Source organism: Saimiri boliviensis, chromosome 13 (genome assembly GCF_048565385.1).
Source record: "Saimiri boliviensis isolate mSaiBol1 chromosome 13, mSaiBol1.pri, whole genome shotgun sequence".
Lineage (NCBI taxonomy): Eukaryota > Metazoa > Chordata > Mammalia > Primates > Cebidae > Saimiri > Saimiri boliviensis.
The window spans coordinates 55,735,776-55,755,405 of NC_133461.1; the positions used below are offsets into that span (position 1 = coordinate 55,735,776).

The 19,630-nt window shown below is 37.4% G+C and overlaps 1 protein-coding gene across 1 annotated transcript in view; it reads right to left on the bottom strand.

The window, feature by feature from the left end:
* Positions 1-89: 89 nt before the first annotated feature.
* MIB1 (MIB E3 ubiquitin protein ligase 1) overlaps positions 90-19,630 on the bottom strand; it is a 136,768-nt gene continuing 117,227 nt past the window's right edge. The window contains exons 18-21 of the mRNA XM_039463699.2: positions 17,407-17,485; positions 12,299-12,412; positions 10,908-11,008; positions 90-4,399 (exon numbers count right to left, since the gene is read on the bottom strand). Coding sequence (XP_039319633.1) covers positions 4,259-4,399; positions 10,908-11,008; positions 12,299-12,412; positions 17,407-17,485 — 435 coding nt within the window. The 3' untranslated portion in view covers positions 90-4,258. The remainder of the gene's footprint in view (positions 4,400-10,907; positions 11,009-12,298; positions 12,413-17,406; positions 17,486-19,630) is intronic.

A 19,630-nucleotide genomic window follows, 5' to 3' on the forward strand; every position in this document is an offset into this window, starting at 1 on the left:
TAGTTTCACATACTGCTACTAAGTAAACTGAGGCTCAAACTAAAGGATATTCCCCCTCTGTAGTAAAGTAATGTACACATGAGACAGCATTCAAGTTTCCTCAAATTTAATGTTTTAAAGAAGTACAACTATCATTATTAATACTGCTATAGTTATATATATATGTTAAAGTTCCAAGGCTATGTATGACTATCAAGTAATATCAGTAAGCATTCCTATCATAATATTCAAGCAAATGAAGTAACGTTGCCTTTTTGAGAGAAAAACATATTTTGAAACTTTCACAAGCAGACGTAAAGACAGTTGACATTTCCAACAAGGCACACATAATTTATGAAAATCTATTACCTTCCCAATTTAGTACAAACTCAAAGCTAATCTAATTCAGATATTTAAAAATGTGCCTCTCCCCTCTGGCTCAAAATGAAATAACACACCATTCCAAGTAATAGACATTTAAAACTTACTCAATTTAATTGCTAACAATTCAGAGGAGGGACATGTTGTCCCTCCCCCAGATTTTAAGAACTTAATGTTTACTATGCTCTTAGATCTTGCAAACACAAATGACTAAAGAATTCAGGTGTTTCTTGATTTATATAGACTCAAAATTCTATTCCAATGACAGGGAGTTGTTTAATGGGTATGGAGTTTCAGTTTTGCAAGATGAAAAAGTTCTGGAGATCTGTTTCACAACAATGTAAATGTACTTATCACGGCTGAACTGTGCACTTTAGAAACAGTTAAAATGGTAAATTTTATGAGTCTTTCATCACAATAAAAAAAATACAAAAAAACTATTCAAAATTTCAATTTTTACACAAATTATTACTATAAAACATGTTAGACAAACTGATAGGATAAGTGCTTTTCCCAAGCTGTATTAAAGCCTGTAATTCAGTGACATTCGTATGATCCTCTTTTTGCCTCTACACTCAAATGCTGACTTTTCTTCCTACCTATTTAACCCCACTGTCCTGACCCTACCCTACCCCATCTCTAATTTTCTTTGTCCACGAATTTAGCTAATTCCTAGTCCAAAAAGGGTCCAGAATTCAGAACAGACAAACAGCAATTGGGCAACACACAGACTGTATGTTTCTACTATGAAAAAATGATCCAGCAAGCTTTGACAGTTGAACCAGACAGTTCAAGCAGCATGCATTTCAATATGCTAAAATGCTCTTACAGGCTAAAGCCATAAAAAAATAAATTTAAGAAATGTATTTCCAACATTAATTATCAATTAATTTTATGCTTCCCTAGCTAGCTGGTCAATTTGCAATGTTTAAAGTTACAAATATCTTATGCATAATTTGGCCAGCTAAACTAAACATTAGTCTAATATATTCCTACACTAATACAAAATTATCTTTTCTTGAAAACCTTCTTACTCTCAACAAAATTAAATATGTATATAGTATAAGCAGTAAGAATGTTAAATTATGTGAACAAATACCACTAGAATAGCACCATCTGGTAAGTTGTATGTGTGTGTTTTAAGTAACAAAGCTAACAATCTTTGAAGAATAAAGGAGAAAATGGTAGGGTGAGGGGTACAGAGAGGGAATCCAAACACTACTCAATGGCAACTCTTCTGAAACATTAGAAAATGTTATCAAGACCTTTGGATCTCTTCCTTTTAACTACAGATTCCTTAAAATACACAACTGCTGCACAATAAATTCTGAGTGTGCTAAGATGCCACTTTGACTCTGTTGTGTATCTAATCCCTGAAGCCCAATAAATATGTTTTTGAATAAATGCATGTCAGTTTTTTTTAATGATTCTAAGAAAAGTAAAAGCTCTTTTGAGGCGCAAGATAAAGAGGTTTAGGTAATGAGGAGGGTACAAACCTAATTGGAAAAGTACTAAGAGACATATAATAAGAGGTAGCAGATTCAGAGAACTGGAGAAAAGTCACTGAATGATGAAGTTCTTAATCTTATCTCTCACAAACCCCAAATAAATTTAAAGTAATTTTAGGTGATTGAAAACTTGAATAAAGAAGTATTTTCTATTCATGCAATAAACTTCAAGGTGATACAAATACAGAAAACCCACAAGTACTAGCACTAAAATTATAATAACATTATTATTTCTATAATAAAAGTTTATGTCATATTCTTATAAAGGAAATAATTAAACTAGTCTGGAAGATGCTACTACCTTTTAGGGATCTGTTTTAGCTCAGAAAACAGAAAGGATTTGTTTAAGGAAAGTAGAGCTGGAGACCACATAATTCTCTGACTGGCCAAACTCTGCATGAGTCAGCCAAGTGCTCCCGCCTCACCAGGTGATCTAGTGGAAAGAGATGGGTGGCCATGGCATGGAAGGAAAAGTAAAACCTGACATACTGTTTTCATGTCTGCAAGAAGATAGTCTGTCTCTTTATGTGAACATCATCAGTCTGATGGTCTGTTTATAACTTCAAAATAGTTTTAAAAACAGCCTCAGTGGCCCCTTATTAGATAACTGAGTAGAGTCTATATAAATTTTCAAATTTGAAATCTATAAAAATTTTACTGTTCTAAATGATAGCATTTACTCAGCTAAACACAGACATGGAATTGTTGAGACTGCAAAACCAGCCAGCAAAGCTCCCCATTGCTTTCACCAGGACTTGCAATGGCAGCAGGAACTGAACAGCCAGAAACAGTGTTATCAGGGCTAGAGACTTCATACTTTCAAATTTAGTTGGTGTTGTATAAAAACTGAAGAAACGCTCGCCAGATTTAAAGGAGGGGAAAAAACTACAAAAGAGGACAACAATTTTTAGGAAAAAGCTTATAAACAGCATATAGAAGACACTACGTAAACAGCTGATATAATCTAGCAGCAATGAACTCCCAAACATTTCTGTGTACATTTACTCAGGAGACAGTAAGATTACAAAGGAGATCATTCAAAGGAGAAAAAAATAATTAAATGCTCTAGAGTTAAAGTTTGTTTAAAAAAAAAAAAAGTCTACAGGTAATCAGACATTTCTATAAATGCCCTGGTCACTCTTTCTAAGGTATTTGTAATTAGGTTATTGACCATATCTTGGATATTGTTGGCAGTTTAAATAATATCTTCATCTGTAGGTATACAGAGAGACTGTTTTCTTCATAGTAAAACTTACTATAAAGAAAGAGATCATGGAAATAAGGCCTATAATGAAGACAGAATCAGTACACACTATCAGAATTAACTGATACAAAGAACAAAAGATTGCTGCCTTTGGACAAGGCATTATTTATTTATTTATTTTTTATTTTATTTTTATTTTTTTGCAGATCACTGGGGTCCTATTCAATATATCAACAAAGCTAAATAGAACCTCAGAGGTCCAAATAGGGCAATGTCATTTCACTTGTCAGATCAAGTCTAGATAAGTAATCACAGAAAACCTGAAGTATACTTTTCACAGGTTTTTTTTTAAAAAAACACTGGCTGAACAAAATAGTGTATAAATTAATATAAGAAAGGCAACTGCCAGTGGTCAGTTAGCAGGTACTTTTACTGGTTTTTTTTTTTTTTTCTTCTCTCTTCAGTTGCCCACTATTATTGCTTATTTTTCCTATTCCTGTCTATCAGTCATCTTGAAACTGGTAATCTGATTCAAGTTAAACAAGATTTTCTAGATTCCTTTTGAATCTAGAAAATAAGCTAAATGCAAAGTCATTATTTCCTCATTCTATGCTTCCATTTACTCTATGAATTCAGATAACTTCCTGTTATCTTAAAAAAAAAGCATCATCCCTTTGGCATTCCCTTAACTACGTGGAACTTGTACTGTAATTTTATGATTTACCATGTGACGTAATGATTTGACCTGCCCCTTTCATTTGATGATGACTTTTCAGAGAAGCTGTATCAACTCACTGTGTAAAACCATGATGAAATGAAGGATAACTGATCACAAAGATTTATGTCTTTTAAGATATAACAAATTTATAAACTATAAGAGAAAAACACAATTTTTTAAAAAAAGGATATCCTTAAAAAACTTTCCTCTTAGAAGCCAAAGATAAATTATCTATGAGCTACATGAATTTGATGTTTCAAATTTAAAACAAAAACAAAAAACACATTTCCAACACTGTTTTATAGGGTTTTTTTGTTCTGGTACATTTACAGCCCATTTATACTCTAGTAAAGAAACTATGACATTAGAAATTAACTCATCAGACCTTCCAACTAGATTAAAAGCCTGTTAAAATCTCCTATCTCCTAACTAGATACATTAGCTAACAAAAGACACTGTGTTTCTTAGTTAATACAAAAGAATCCTTCGTTCAATAGCCTTGCGACAGATAGGACATTCACTCATGCGATCTCCACAGAGCTGGCAGGTTCCATGACCACAGAGGAAAATCATGTTCTTCAGACGATCCAGACACACAGGGCACATTGTCTGTAATGTGAAGTAACAAAGTAATAAATTAGACACTTTATATTCGGAAAGTGACAGATTGTTACATATCATTAATTTTGTTTAGTTGTTTTAGTCAAATAATATTTTGGTGCTTTAAAAAAAATTTTTAACATTTTAAAATAGTTAAAATGTCATCCCTATGAAATAGAAACACTGGTTATACTGTCAGAATAGTATAAAAGGTACTATATAAGATTAAAAACTATTAATATATAAAACATAACCAGGTGTAGTAGATCATGCCTGTAATCCCAGCTAATCAAGAGGCTGAGGCACAAGAATTACTTGAACCTGGGAGGCAGAGATGGCAGTGAGCCAAGATCACACCACTGTGATAGAGGCAGGAGGCAGAGAAATTCTAGGCAGACAGGGGCGGGTCTCCAGTGAAACCTCACCTTTGTGCTGAAAAGCCTGAGTCAGACCCACAGCCCAAAGAGAACTTCTATCTCTGTTTCTCCACTCTCTCCCATCTGGTTCCTTCTTTCTTTCTTTTCTTTTTTTTTTTTTTTTTTTTGAGACAGGATCTCACTCTGTTGCCAGGCTGGAGTTCAGCGGCGGAATCTTGGCTCACTGCAACCTCCACCTCCCAGGTTCAAGCAATTCTCCTGCCTTAGCCTCCCAAGTAGCTGCAACTACAGGCATGCGCTAATTTTTCTGTATTTTTAGTAGAGACAGGGTTTCACCATGTTGGCCACGGTGGTCTGTCTCCCGACCTCGTGATCTGCCCACCTCGGCCTTACAGAGTGGTAGGATTATAGGCATGAACCACTGCGCCAGCCCAACTGGTTCTTCCTAAATAACATCTTTTTACCAATCAATTGTTGCCTTTTCCAAAACTACCCACAGTCTGCCCTGCCCTGCCCACTCTCATCCTATGCCTATAAAGGCCCCAAACTCAGTTGGTAGAGGGGAGAGAGGCAACTTGACTTCAGAGGGATGGCTTGACTTCACAGAAGAGATGGCTTGACTTCAGAGAAGAGATGGCCTGACTTCAGGGAAGAGACAGCCGGCCTTCCAGGGAAGATTACCTGCCCGTCCTGTCCCCTCTCCAGTTCCCCTCTCTGCTGAGAGCCATTTCTACCGCTTAATAAAACTCTCCGCCTTCACCTTCAAGTGTCCAGGCAACTTCATTCTTCTTGGACACTGAACAAGAGCTCAGGATACACTGAGTGTGCGTACCCAAAATAAAGCTGTTACATTGGCCCTTTGCTCTTCCGCCCAGAGGAGGGCAGCCACGCCACATGATGAGGCAAAGAGCCAAATGAGCTGATGATAAACGGCTGTCTGTGGATGGCAGAGTCAATAGAGCCCTCTAACACATCCTCAGGGGCTTTGGGGCCACAGGCACCCCCACCTGGGTCACCGCAGCATGGATCCTGCAATTGTTCATTCATGTGCCTCCTCCCGAAAGCAGTTGAGGACAATGGCCAAGTAAACAGGGCATCCCTGTCGCAAGTCCAACACAGGGCTTAAGAAGAATCCTGCATCAACTGCCTTCCAGCCTGAGTAACAGAGCAAGTCTCTGTCTTTAACAAAAAAAAAAAAACCACACAAAACAAACAAACAAAAACCTATGTAAAACAAAAGATGCAAATACCAAAACATACTAGGAAATGGATGAAAATAGCTCCATTCAGTCTAACTGAAATTCCCTGAATCTAGGTACTCAGCTCCTCTTGCATAGAAAGAAGGCAATGTATCAGGCAACACATATTGCGGGGTGGGGAGCAATGCTGAGAAACAGCTAAGAACACTTGTCAGGCACTATGCTATCCAGATAGGATACAATCCGAGTCCTGGTATCCCACCCATTTGGAAAATGAGGAAACTAGGCTCAGTGGGATTTAAAACCTTCCTCAAAGCAAGCCCTAGTGTGAACTCAGGGCCCCACAGTTCTTGCTCTTAGACACTGTGCTGCGCTATATTACTATCAATGTAGATTCCACTGAATTAAAACCAATAAGCCTTAGTTACATACTAACAAATGTAAATTTCATTAATTTGAAACAATATAGAAGTATATCAGGTATGTCTGTGAAATATTTATTCACAAAGCACATTTTATATTTATAAAATCATACTTTGCCTTAATATGTTATAATACTTCTTTGTAAATTATGGCTTTCCCAAATAACATGGAAATGAAATACTTAAAAAGAAATGTCTTCATTAATAAACTAGGCCACAGCCTTTATGACACGTTGTTACCAACTGTTACCAACTTTGAGAATATCTGAAATCACTGTAAAAGGAACTGTAGCCTAAATTGTTAGCTCCATTCCTCCAAAGCATACTGTCACATTTCTGTCCTAAAGTTCTGAGAAGCAAAGTCGTACAAAATCCCATCTTTTGGGATTTTAAAAAGCCAGTCAGGTGCAGTAGCTCATACTTGTAATCCCAACACTTTGGGAGGCCAAGGTAAGAGGATCGCTTGAGCCCAGGAATTCCAAACCAACTTGGGCAACACAGACACCATCTCTACAAAAAAACAATAAATTAGCCAGGTGTGGCAGAACATGCTGGTAGTCCCAGCAACTTGGAAGGGTAAAGTGGGAGAACTGCTTGAGCCCAGGAGTTTTCAGTATGCAGTGAGCCAAGATTGTGCCACTGCACTCAAGCCCGGGTTGACAGAGTAAGATCCTGCCTCAAAAAAAAAAAAAAAGGGCAAAACAGATTTGCAATGACATTAATAGTTTCATGTCCATTAAATTTTCAAGAGGTCTTTGTAATATTGAATAATTCTTATTTCCAAAAGTAGATACATCTGTGCAGCCTCTGTTAAGCTAACTTTGAGATTAGTATATCCTTCATAACAAGTTAAACTTTATCTGTTAAAGACACATTGGGAAAACAGACTGGAGATTTAAATGAAGAGAGTTATTTGGATGTTTTCTGTTTTTTTTTTTTTTTATTATTATTATTTGTTTGTTTTTTGAGACAGACAGTCTCGCTCTGTCACCAGCCTGGAGTGCAGTGGCACAATTTTGGCTCACTGCAACCTCCGCCTCCCAGATTCAAACAATTCTCCTGCTTCAGCCTCTCAAGTAGCTGGGACTACAGACGTGCACCACCATGCCCAACTAATTTTTGTATTTTTAGCAGAGATGGGGTTTCACCATATTGGCCAGGATGGTCCCAATCTCCTGACCTCATGATCTGCCCACCTCTGCCTCCCAAAATACTAGGATTACAGGCATTAGCCACTGCACCTGGCCATTTGTTTTTTTAAATATCCTTGAAGAGAGTCCCTATAAAAAAATTCCATCATTCCTCATAAAAATGAGTTGTGTTAAAACTGTTTAAATGCTTTAGTGATAAAATATGGTGATGAGGATTATTTAAGGAAGAATAAACTTCTGTGGAAAGCTAAACTTTGGATATAGTAGAGCTTAATTATTCTTTTAGGATCCATATAGGGTTCAGTAAGTGTCACTATTCATGTTAAGAACAATTTTAATTCACAATTAGAATATAAAATGCTTTTTACAGAAGACATGTGCAAAAATCAGCTTATTCTGTAGATGCCTTATGGGAAAGGAATCAAGATGCTAAGAGCTTCAATTTTTTAAAAAATGTTTTATTTTATATTAGAACTACCCAAGTATGTTCCAAACTCCATTAAGAACCTGTAAATTAATACTGATCTTTCCTTATTCACTCTATAACAAGTATTGCTAGATGTTGGATTCCAAAACAAAAGCTGGCCCAATCATACAGTTTTCATCTCTTCAGATGGAGGTTTAAATGCCTAATAAATTCATACATTCAATTCTTTCCCCTAACCCCTTGCAAAGAGATGGTTTCTCATTCTGCTGTCTGCGCTGGAGTGTAGTAGCACTGTCATAACTCATTTCAGCCTTGAACTCCTAGGCCCCAGTCATTCTCCTGCCTCAGTCTCCCAAGTAGCTGGGACTCCAGGCATGTGTCACCATACCAGCTGATTTATTTTAAAGATTTTTGTAGAGACGGGATCTTGTTATGTTGCTCAGGCTGATTTAAAACTCCTGGGCTGGAACAATCCTCCCACCTCAGCATGTTGAGCAGCTGGGATTACAGACACACACCACTGCAACTGACCAATTCTTAGTTATCACAAGGGTCATTAGTTATCCTGAGTCACTAACTAACTATGTTATTTTCTTATAAATCCAGATAGAAAACACAGGAGTGATGACTCTAACAATTGCATGGCAATACCGATGTGATTGGTCAAACTAAAAAACTGCTCAAGCCTATGAATCAGACTTAATCACTTGGTCAAATGGTAAGATATGGCCAAAAAGAAAAAGATTTGCTTTCTTAACAAACCTACAAGTTTTTGCTATTTTTTTATCTTATTGTTGCTTTTATTAAATATTAGGTAGATATAAAAGAGTACATTTGTTGACATGTATAAGATGTAAAGAACAGCTAGGAACGGTGGCTCACGCCTTTAATCTCAGTACTTTGGGTGGCCAAGTTGGATAGATCACTTGAGGCCAGGAGTTCTAGACCAGGCTAGGCACCATGGCAAAACCCTATCTCTAATAAAAATACAAAAATTAGCCAAGCATGGTGGTGTGCACTCATAGTCCCAGCTATTTGGGAGGCTGAGACACAAGAATCACTTGAATCGGGGAGGCAAAAGCTTCTGTGAGCCAAGATTGCCCCACTGCACTCCAGCCTGGGTGACAGAGTGAAACTCTGTCTAAGGGAAAATAAATAAATATAAAAATGAAAAGACAGCCAGGCACAGTGGCTCACGCCTGTAATCCCAGCATTCTGGGAGGTCGAAGCAGGCGGATCATGAGGTCAGGAGTTGAAGACCAGCCTGACCAACATGGTGAAACCCCATCACTACTAAAAATACAAAAAATTAACTGGGCATGGTGGTGCATGCCTGTAATCCCAGCTACTCAGGAGGCTGAGGCAGGAGAATCGCTTGAACCTGGAAGATGGAGGTTGCAGCGAGCCGAGATCGTGTCATTGCACTCCAGCCTGGGCAACAAGAGCAAAACTCCATCTCAAAATAAAATAAAAAAGACACAAAAAGAACATAACCAGCACCCAGTTTAAAGTATGGAGTGTTACTCTTATTTTTGAAGCCCCTCTATAAATCCTCCCCAATCCCTTCCATGTACCCCTCGCTGATGACTACTATTGTGTATTTTGCATTGTCTTTCCCCTACTTCTTTATGGTGCCTATGTGTATGTACACATTTTTCCTTTCTTTTACAGAGTCTCGCTCTGTTGCCCAGTCTGGAGTGCAGTGACGCAATCTCGGCTCACTGCAACCTCCACTTCCTGGGTTCAAGCAATTCTCCTGCCTCAGCATCCTGAGTAGCTGAGATTACAGGCACCCATCACCACACCTGGCTAACTTTCATATTTTTAGTAGAGATGGGGTTTTGCCATGTTGGCCAGGCTGACCTTGAACTCCTGACCTCAAGTGATCCACCTGCCTCGGTCTCCCAAAGTGCTGGAAATACAGGCATGACCCACCATGCCCAGCCCATTTATATTAAAGCATTATACATATATAGAAATGTTCATGACTCCTAAGTGTACAGTTTAATAAAGTTCACAAACTGATCAAACTTATGCATCTGGTACTCAGCTCAAGAAAGAGAGCATCCAGACTCTAGAAACTTCCCTTGTACCCCTTCCCAGCCATCTCTTGCCAAGAAAACCACTATCCTTGACCTTTTTTTTCTTTTTCATCTTTTTTTTTTTTTTTTTTTTTTGATGATGGGGTCTCACTCTGTCACCCAGGCTGGGGTGCAGTGGCATGATCACAGCTCACTACAGCCTCAATCATCCAGGTTCAAGCAATCCTCCCACCTCACCCTCCAAGTAATGGAGAGGTCACCACACCCAGCTAATTTTTTTTTTTTTTAATTACTATTTATAGAGTTGAGGTCTCACTATGTTGCCCAGACTGGTCTTGAACTCCTGGGCTCAAGAAATCCCCCTACCTTGGCCTCCCAAAGTGCTGAGATTGCAGGCATGAGCCACTGCACCTGGACTACCTTCAACTTAATAGCATTTGTATGGGTTTTTTCCAAGTTTATATTCCCAAACAATAACCTGTTCCATTTTATTAGATATGACAAACTGTCTTCCAAAATATTTCTACTAATATATATTCCCACCAGCAATGTATGTTATGGCTGCAACATATTCTGCCTAACAGTTGATACTGAAATGTCTTTGACATTTTCCTCAATCTAGTATGTATGAAAAAGAACTTCATTGTGGTTTGAGTTTTCATTTTCTGATCACTAATGTGGTTGGACCATTTTTTCAGGTTCATTGGTCATTTGCGTGTTACCTATTTTGGAAAGTACCTGATTAAACCTTTTAATCAGATTATGACTCATTGCAAATATTCAAATAATACAAGTGATACACTAATATAAACCATGCTTACTACAGAAACACTAGTAGTTTTATGGAAAAATATTCAGTGTCATTCACAGCGTCACTATTTACATGAAATCCTTATTACCTGCTCTTTAATGTCTTGTAACTGTTGCTGCAACTTTTGCACATCTGCATTGACATTGGTATTATCCTTGTCCTTTTGTAACACTGGAATATTCCCACTTGCTATAATACAGATTTAAAAAGATTTTCAGTTATTATTGCTTTGACAGAATGACATTGTATTTATTAAATTATTACTGTTTTATTTACTGAAAACATAAAACTAATATTACAATCCTTTTTAAAAATTTTTCTCATACTTGGACAGCAGATACAGTAGTGACTTTCTGTTACACTCTTCCAATTTATAAACTCCAAAAAGAAATTGTTGGCACATTCACTTCCAATTATATTTAAGTCAGCCAGAGCACAATCCACACACAAGCTTCTGGGTTTTTGAAGGCTCTACATGCTTCCTTTGGCAGGCTCACCAATACATTTTATGCTTGTTTCCTCTGCTCCTGTACCATATGAACCAAGAAGGTAGCCAGCGGGGATTTGGCCAGCTTTGGCAGCAATAATTATCTTAAAGTCTCTAGATGATTTTTATGAGGACATACAAAAATCTAGCCTCTTTTCTTTATAACTCAACTTCCTTGTTATTACTGATCTGAGATGAGGAACTCAAGAAATGCCTATCATCCGTAGTACGCAAACACGGAGGGAAATCTTTGATTTCACTTTTCCTACTCTCTAGATTCTTGGTCCTTTATTCTAGTTAATCTGTCCCTGAGATTTTTATTCTGTTCTATGTGTGATAAAGACAAAAGTCTCAGGTGGAAGTGGCTACATACTGATGCTCTTCCTCATATGCTCATAAAACATGTTCACAGAACAAAGAAATCAAAGCTATTAAGCTAGTATCTAGTGCAAAGACAATAAATACTTTGAAACAGCTGCACTATTGAAAATGTTGATGGTAAATCACTTATTTTTCATTTTTCCACCCTTTCACTATTACATTTCTGTTTATCTATAGTTACTCTGTCCCAAATAATTACCATTCCATAAAATACTTAAATGAAGAAAATAAACCTGTTGCATAAAGGAAGCAGGTTAATACTTTCAGTAAACTGAAAAATACTTGTAATATGATGCCCTGCCCCCAACAAAGCACACTAAATTTCATCTTAAAAACAGAGCGCAAATTTTCTTTATTCAAGAACACAACAATATTCTTTATAGCATACACAAAGGTTTCTCAAAGGCTGATGTTTACAGTTCTACAATCACAGAAAAATAGGATTTCAGGTTTCTTGTAATGTAACAAGAGCACCAGAAAACAATATCTGTTCCTCTAAGGATCCAAGCCAGACATGTTAGGTTTTATAAGGCAATAGTGAAAGAGAAGAGATGTTCATGCAAGTCCCCAAAAAGAGCAAAATAAGAAAATGCTTAAGACAATTCACTTACAGATATCATCAGTAGCATCTTCTGAACTTTTCCCACCACAGCACATAATGAAAGGCACTCTTCGTTCAACTACTGCTCGACACTGCACACACTTTTTCATCAGGTTAGCACAGTCTGGAAAATTGTAACACAGACACTTCTTACAAGAGAGAACATTAATAAGAGCACTGCCTTTCTCTGCTAATTTTTATAACTTAAAACTTCACACTGAAATAATTATTACACAAGTTATAGCAATATGCAATTTTACCTCCTTAAAATGTTATCAACCTAAGAATGCATATTCTCCATCCATAGCCTCCAGAATAGAGAGCCCATCATTGTGAAAACAATGACATATTCTAATACAGCTGAATAAACTGTGAAATTTGTTTTTTAAAGAAATAAGTGAGACAATAAATATTTCAAGATCTTAAGACTTGAGAATACAGGGGAGAGATACCATTGACAAATGTCAACTAATACTAGAATTATAGGCTTGCTTACACAATAATTTTCTTTTTATTTATTCATTTATTTACTTATTTTTATTTTACTTTAAGCTCTTGGATACATGTGCAAAACGTGCAGGTTTGTTACACAGGTATACGTGTGCCATGGTGGTTTGCTGCACCTATCAACCCGTCATCTAGGTTTTAAACCTTGCATGCATTAGTTATTTGACCTAGTGCTCTCTCTCCCCTTGCCCGCCACCCCGACATAATTTTCTAAAAATATTTTCTAATGTAAATGGCTTTTCTCTAAAATTCCTAAAATACATTAAATAATTATTTCCTTCTCTTATCAAATTGATGCAATGTAACAAGGAAATTGCTTAGTGAATACTTTTTTAATATAGCAGTTCAGGAAAAAAATTTTAATTTTCATAAGAGACTATCTTTCTAATATTTGATTTGCAAAAGCTATGAACAATATTTCAGAAGAATGCATTCCCATTCCAAGAAGAAGTATCTAGGCACAACTGTATGTTGTAGATTGTTAATATGACCTTACATCTAAACTTGTTAATTGTAAAATAACACAAAGTAATTCAACATATTCTTTCTCATTAATATTTATTATGAAAATATATTTCAGGTTGGATACGGTGGCTCATGCTTGTAATTCCAGTACTTTGGGAGGCCGAGGCAGGAGACCTTGATCACAAGGTCAGGAGATCAAGACCATTCTGGCTAACATGACGAAACCCCATCTCTACTAAAAATACAAAAAATCTGCCGGGCATAGTGGCACACAACTATAGTTCCAGCTACTCGGGAGGCTGAGACTGTAGAATAACAGCATGACCCTGAAAGGCAGAGGTTGCAATGAGCTGATATCGCACTACTGCCCTCCAGCCTAGGCAACAGAGCGAGACTCTGTCTCAAAAAAAAAAAAAAAAATATATATATATATATATATATATTCAAAAAAATATATTTTTATATATATATATATACATATTTTAGCCTACATATCAAGTGACTTGTTCATTTCAAAAATAGAAAAAATAATGGAAACTATGGCAGAATATCCAGATTATGGCAAACCACTGGATCTGAACAAAGCACAAACCACTGATGGGGACAGAACAGGGCCTACACTCCTAATAGTTTACTATGCACACTGCTTAATGGAGAACAGTTAGTTACCAAGGCTGACCTCATGCCAAAGCCTAAATTATAAATAAATGGGTCTGATGCTTGGTTATACAAGATGCACTAGGTAGGAGCTAATGCTAAGTGGAAATCTGGTTTGCGATTTGTCTTCAATTTGAAGGCAGAATTTTTTTTTTTTTTGAGACAGAGTTTTGCTCTTGTTACCTAGACTGGAGTGCACTGGTGCGATCTCGGCTCACCACAACCTCCGCCTCCTGGGTTCAGGCAATTCTCCTGCCTCAGCCTCCTGAGTAGCCGGGATTACAGGCACGCGTGACCATGCCCAGCTAATTTTTTGTATTTTTAGTAGAGACGGGGTTTCACCTTGTTGACCAGGATGGTCTCGATCTCTTGACCTCGTGATCCACCCACCTCAGCCTCCCAAAGTGCTAGGATTACAGGCATGAGCCACCGCACCCGGCCCTTGAAGGCAGAATTTTTTTCTTAAATGTAAAGGACTAACTTAATTGCCTAACTACGTAATATACAAACACAATTATCTAAATTAACTGTTAAGTTCAGTTATTTTTTATTTATTTTATTTTTTTATTTTTATTTTTTTTGAGACGGAGTTTTGCTCTTGTTACCCAGGCTGGAGTGCAATGGCGCAATCTCAGCTCACTGCAACCTCCGCCTCCTGGGTTCAGGCAATTCTTCTGCCTCAGCCTCCTGAGTAGCTGGGATTACAGGCATGTGCCACCATGCCCAGCTAATTTTTTGTATTTTTAGTAGAGACGGGGTTTCAGCATGTTGACCAGGATGGTCTCAATCTCTTGACCTCGTGATCCACCCGCCTCGGCCTCCCAAAGTGCTGGGATTACAGGAGTGAGCCACTGTGCCCGGTCAAGTTCAGTTATTATATTGTTTCTATCTTTGCTTCTGTATTCTCTATTTATATTGTTTCTAACTAATCTTTTTTCGGCACCTCCAAAAGGAATGTAATCTCTACTTCCTTTGGCCTGCCAAGGCACTTTCACTGCCTAAAATGACTGTGATGGGGATACCTGACTAACTACGTTACTGTATACTCCTTGGGAAAGGAATATATTCCACCTTAGTTTCATCTCCCTTAGCTAATAAATATTTAAGAGCATGTCTATAAAATCGAGAAAACCATCTACTTCTTATGATTGTTCTGAAAATAAGTGAGGAAACACTCAAAAGGAGATTAAAATTCCTGGTACAGAGTTAAGAGCTCAATAAAAGTTGGTTGTTGCTCTTGTTATTAAATACATTTTAAAGCAAAGACTGTTTTTCCTCTTCGAGGGATGCTAGCTAGAGGCACTCAGCATGGTCCAGTGTTTGACGCACCATCACAGGCTTTCCTATAACAGCGTCTGACAAAACTAGGCTGTCCCAAACCCTGGTATTGTTTACCTTTATATCAGGAAGGTAGGGAAAGCACCAATATCTGCATGTGGCGTGTACCCAGGCAGACTTCAAGGGATTCATGCTAAAGTTCTTGTGAGGTTGTCTAAAACTAAAAAAAAATCATCAGCTTGGCCTATGGTGTTTCCATGACTGCTAAATGTATCCATGACAGGATAAAGCATGCTTTCTTTTCAAAGCAGAATATCGTCATGAAAATGCTGAAGGCACAAGCACAGAGTCAGAAAGCTAAATTTAATACTGAAGCTTTTTTATTTAAAAAAAAAAAAAAAAAAAAAAGGAACAAAGGCCATGTAAAAAATTCTGAAAGCTTCTGGGGAAAATATTATATTAAGGCTTAGGATTTGTGTTATCAACTGATAATTATAATCATTTTTCAACTTTCATGTAGGTATCACTTTGGTGAATGATAGATGTCAGCAAACTATACCTGAGGGCCAAATCTGACCTTCATCTGTTTTTATAAAACCAGTTTTATTGAACACCATTAGGCCCATTTATTTACAAATTCTCCATAGTTGTTTTTGCACTACAGTGTAGAGTAGAGCAGTGGGAAACAGCTGATTGGTTACTACAGAAACCATATGGCCTATAAAGCCAAAAATATTTACTATTTCACCCTTTACAAAAAAAGTCTGCCAACCTCTGACCTACGAAAACTTAAGTAACCTGAGTCCTTTTTACTTAAGACAGAGAATTCTCTATGTGCCCTTTTTATAGTAGTGGGTAATCACCATTATACCACTCTTTGGTAATAAAAACAGTCACTTTAGGCAAAATGTTACAAAAGAAAACCTTCACCCCTTTATTTAGTTCACCAGTTGCCTATCGAAATTTTTTTTTTTTTTTTTTTTTAAATGGAGTCTCACTCTGTCAGCCAGGCTGGAGTGCAGTGGCATGATCTCAGCTCACTGAACGCCTCCTCCTCACAGGTTCAAGCGATTCTCCTGCCTCAGCCTCCCGGGTAGCTGGGATTATAGGCAGGCGCCACCATGCCTGGCTATATTTTGTATTTTTAGTAGAGACAGGGTTTCACCACGTTTGTCAGGCTGGTCTCGAACTCCAGACTCAGCCTCCAAAGTATTGGGATTACAGGCATGAGCCACCACACTCAGCCCTATCGTAATTTCAAAAAACATCAAAGCAGGCCAGGAACAGTGGCTCTTATCTATAATCCCAGCACTTTGGGAGGCCAAGGCTAGCGGGATCACTTGAGGCCAGGAGTTTCAGACCATCGTGGCCAACACTGCGAAACCCTGTCTCTACTAAAAATACAAAAATTAGCTGGGCATGGTGGCGAACACCTGTAATCCCAGCTAGTCAGGAGGCTGAGACATGAGAATCACCTGAATCAGGGAGATGGAGGTTGCCGTGAGCCGATTGTGCCACTGCACTCCAGCCTGGGTAACAGCCAGACTCTGGGGGGAAAAAAAAAAATCCTTCACTGACAAAATGAAGAAAAGCAAAGGGAAGAGGAGAATATTTAATAGTGTATGAACTTGAAAAGAACAAGGAGGATATAAAAAGCAAAGGCCTTCAAGAGAATATGTTTAAAAGAATCTTTAAAACATCTTTTAAATTTTAATGCTGCCCTCACAAAAAAAAAGATTTCTAAAAGCTTTCTTGACATAAAATCTTACAGAAGGCCAGAAATTACAGCAACAGAAATGGTTGCTGTTGGTTCTTCTGCAGTGAGGAAAGTATGCAGGAGAGGCAGTATTAAGGTGAAGACAAATGAAGACATGCTAATTTATATGTGAACAAAGGCTAGACTAAATGTTTTGATATTCATTTTTCAAAATAAATTTATATTACGTGTGGAAAAAGACCCTTTTCTGCAATAAAACTGAAATCAAAATCCAAGGTGGTAAAACACAGCTTATTCAGTCTTCCCTAATGCTCAGACACATGGAATGAAACAGCTGACATTCTAGTACAGAGAAAGAAATAGAAGGTACTCAAGGTCCATCAACTTTTTTGTGACTTATCCAAAATCAAAAGCAAAAACCCCTCACAAACATAATTTTTGTCTCATTTTCTATTTTTATAATAATATTGAGGAACTCTGCATTGGCTACTTACTCTCACAAGCACACATGTGGCCGCAGGGTTGAAAAAGAACAGCCGCCTTCTTGTCAGAGCAAACCACACATTCTTCAATCTAAAGAAAAAGCAGTTACAGCACAGAGTGACCATCTATGGATAAATCCAGTAACTCTAACAGGTTCATTTATATCCAAATGTATTTCCTCCATTAGAAAACACTCGAGGCACACAGAAATTTAACACAAATTTCACCCGCCCTCCGTCCCCCCCTCTACTTTCCTGGTTATTCATTTTCACATCTTTACATACCCTGCTTAACAGGCACTTATTTCTAGTCTACATTCATCTCCCTATCCGTCCTAAAATATAGAATAGAAGAAACTCCATGTCCTCTGAGGAAGCCTCTGGAGGCTTTAATTTTTTTCCCCCATAAAAACTACTTTTGAGGGGGAACTAAAAAGACAATGAACAAATAAAGTAGTAAAACAAGAAATGACTAAAAGAAGACAGATTCCTAATATTAATAAAAATCTAGCTAGATCAGCCAAATTGCTAAAATCCAACAGGGATTTTTCTGTTTACCCACATTTAAAGCGCTATAACTAAAAGTGCCCTTTTCAGAACTTGGTCATTTCCCAAGCTACCTAAAGCTCACAGCTTTGGGCTATTCTTTCTTCCTGATCTCTAGCAAGACTTCCACAGCCTACTCCTATCTCCCTCACTTTCAACCTCCTCTTCATGACCACTTAATCTGAGCTTGGGGGTTTTAATTATTAACCACCTTGGCTCTGGCTTCCTGTATCCCCACCCCATCACCCCTGGCTACACATTTGTCTTTCAACTATTCTCCCTTCTAACACATAGTCACATTTAGCCGTCTCTTGTCACTTAATATTACCGTTCAAAAATGGTAACTACCACTCGCCTAAAGCATCAACCAAACAACCAAATACTGCATGCACACATGCTCTCTTTCTCTTTTTGGACTTTCCCAACTTACATCTTAGTATGCACACAGAATTTATGTTAAGTATACTAACAGCAAAAGCATAAGACATGGTTGATCAAGACACCGACATTCCTGGATTCAAAATCGACCTCCAACATCAACAAATTACCCAACATTGTTGAGCTACAACATAATTTATCTAAACAATAAAGAATAATCCTTCACAGGGTGATAAAGAGTAAATCAGACATGTATAAAGTATTTAGTTCAATATGTAATATATAAAATCAGTGCTTAATACATAAAATCTTCTCCTCTCTATATAATAATGTGTTGGTTTTTAAAATGATTTCCATTGTGTTTTTTTGTCTGAATTGTCTCCTAAGAGTTTAAAATAATAAACTGATTTAACAAGCATATCTGTACTTATTCCCCTATTATTCAAAAAAAAAATTGTAGCCATACCTTTCCCCCCTGAATTATTTTCTCAGGTTATACTTCCAGGAGTGAAATTACTAAACCAAAGTGTATTGTGTAATGTTTGTGCATACAGCTGGGTTGGCCTCCTAGCCTCCAGCAGGGTTTAAAGAGTGCCTGTTTGCCACTTTCCTTGCTAACATTTTTTAAACGTATTTTTGCTATTTCAACAGAAATAGTTCATGTTAATTCAAGTAATTTATTTGTATTTCTCTAACAGAAAAGGATCCCATGCTTGTTTACACCTCCCTCCAAATACCGTAATTTGTAATTCTTCAATGAAGATGTACACTATCCTTTAACCACTTGGGGTCACTATTTCTTCGTAGGCAAAGGCTCTATAACCAACCTGGCAAATCTGTTGGGTGGGTATATCAATAGTTTCTACTTTTCCTGAGGTTTAAAACTTTTATAATTTAAAAATAAAATTGCAAGACTATTAATTCTTGGAATAACTATATTTAAAAGGTCTGAAAAAGATGACAGCATATTCTTTCCTCTCTCCTTCTCTCTTCCATCAACTATCCCTTGCAGACATCATTCTTAATTTTGTCTACGCATGGTAACACTGTGAAAAGAAAGGGGCCTTAAGAATCAAGAGACCTGCATTCAAGAACCAGCTGTCAGTGTACTTCTTTGAGCTGCAGCTTTGATAAGAATAATTTCATAGCTGAGACTCTGTTTTTGACAACCTGAGGCTCTGAATTTCTACTCAGCTTATAACTCTCTTACAGCACCCTATGACACCCAATATAGCAGAGTAGCTTACATATAAATCATAGTTTACCAACACATTACAAATTTTTTGCAGGTAATAATTATATACATCTTTGT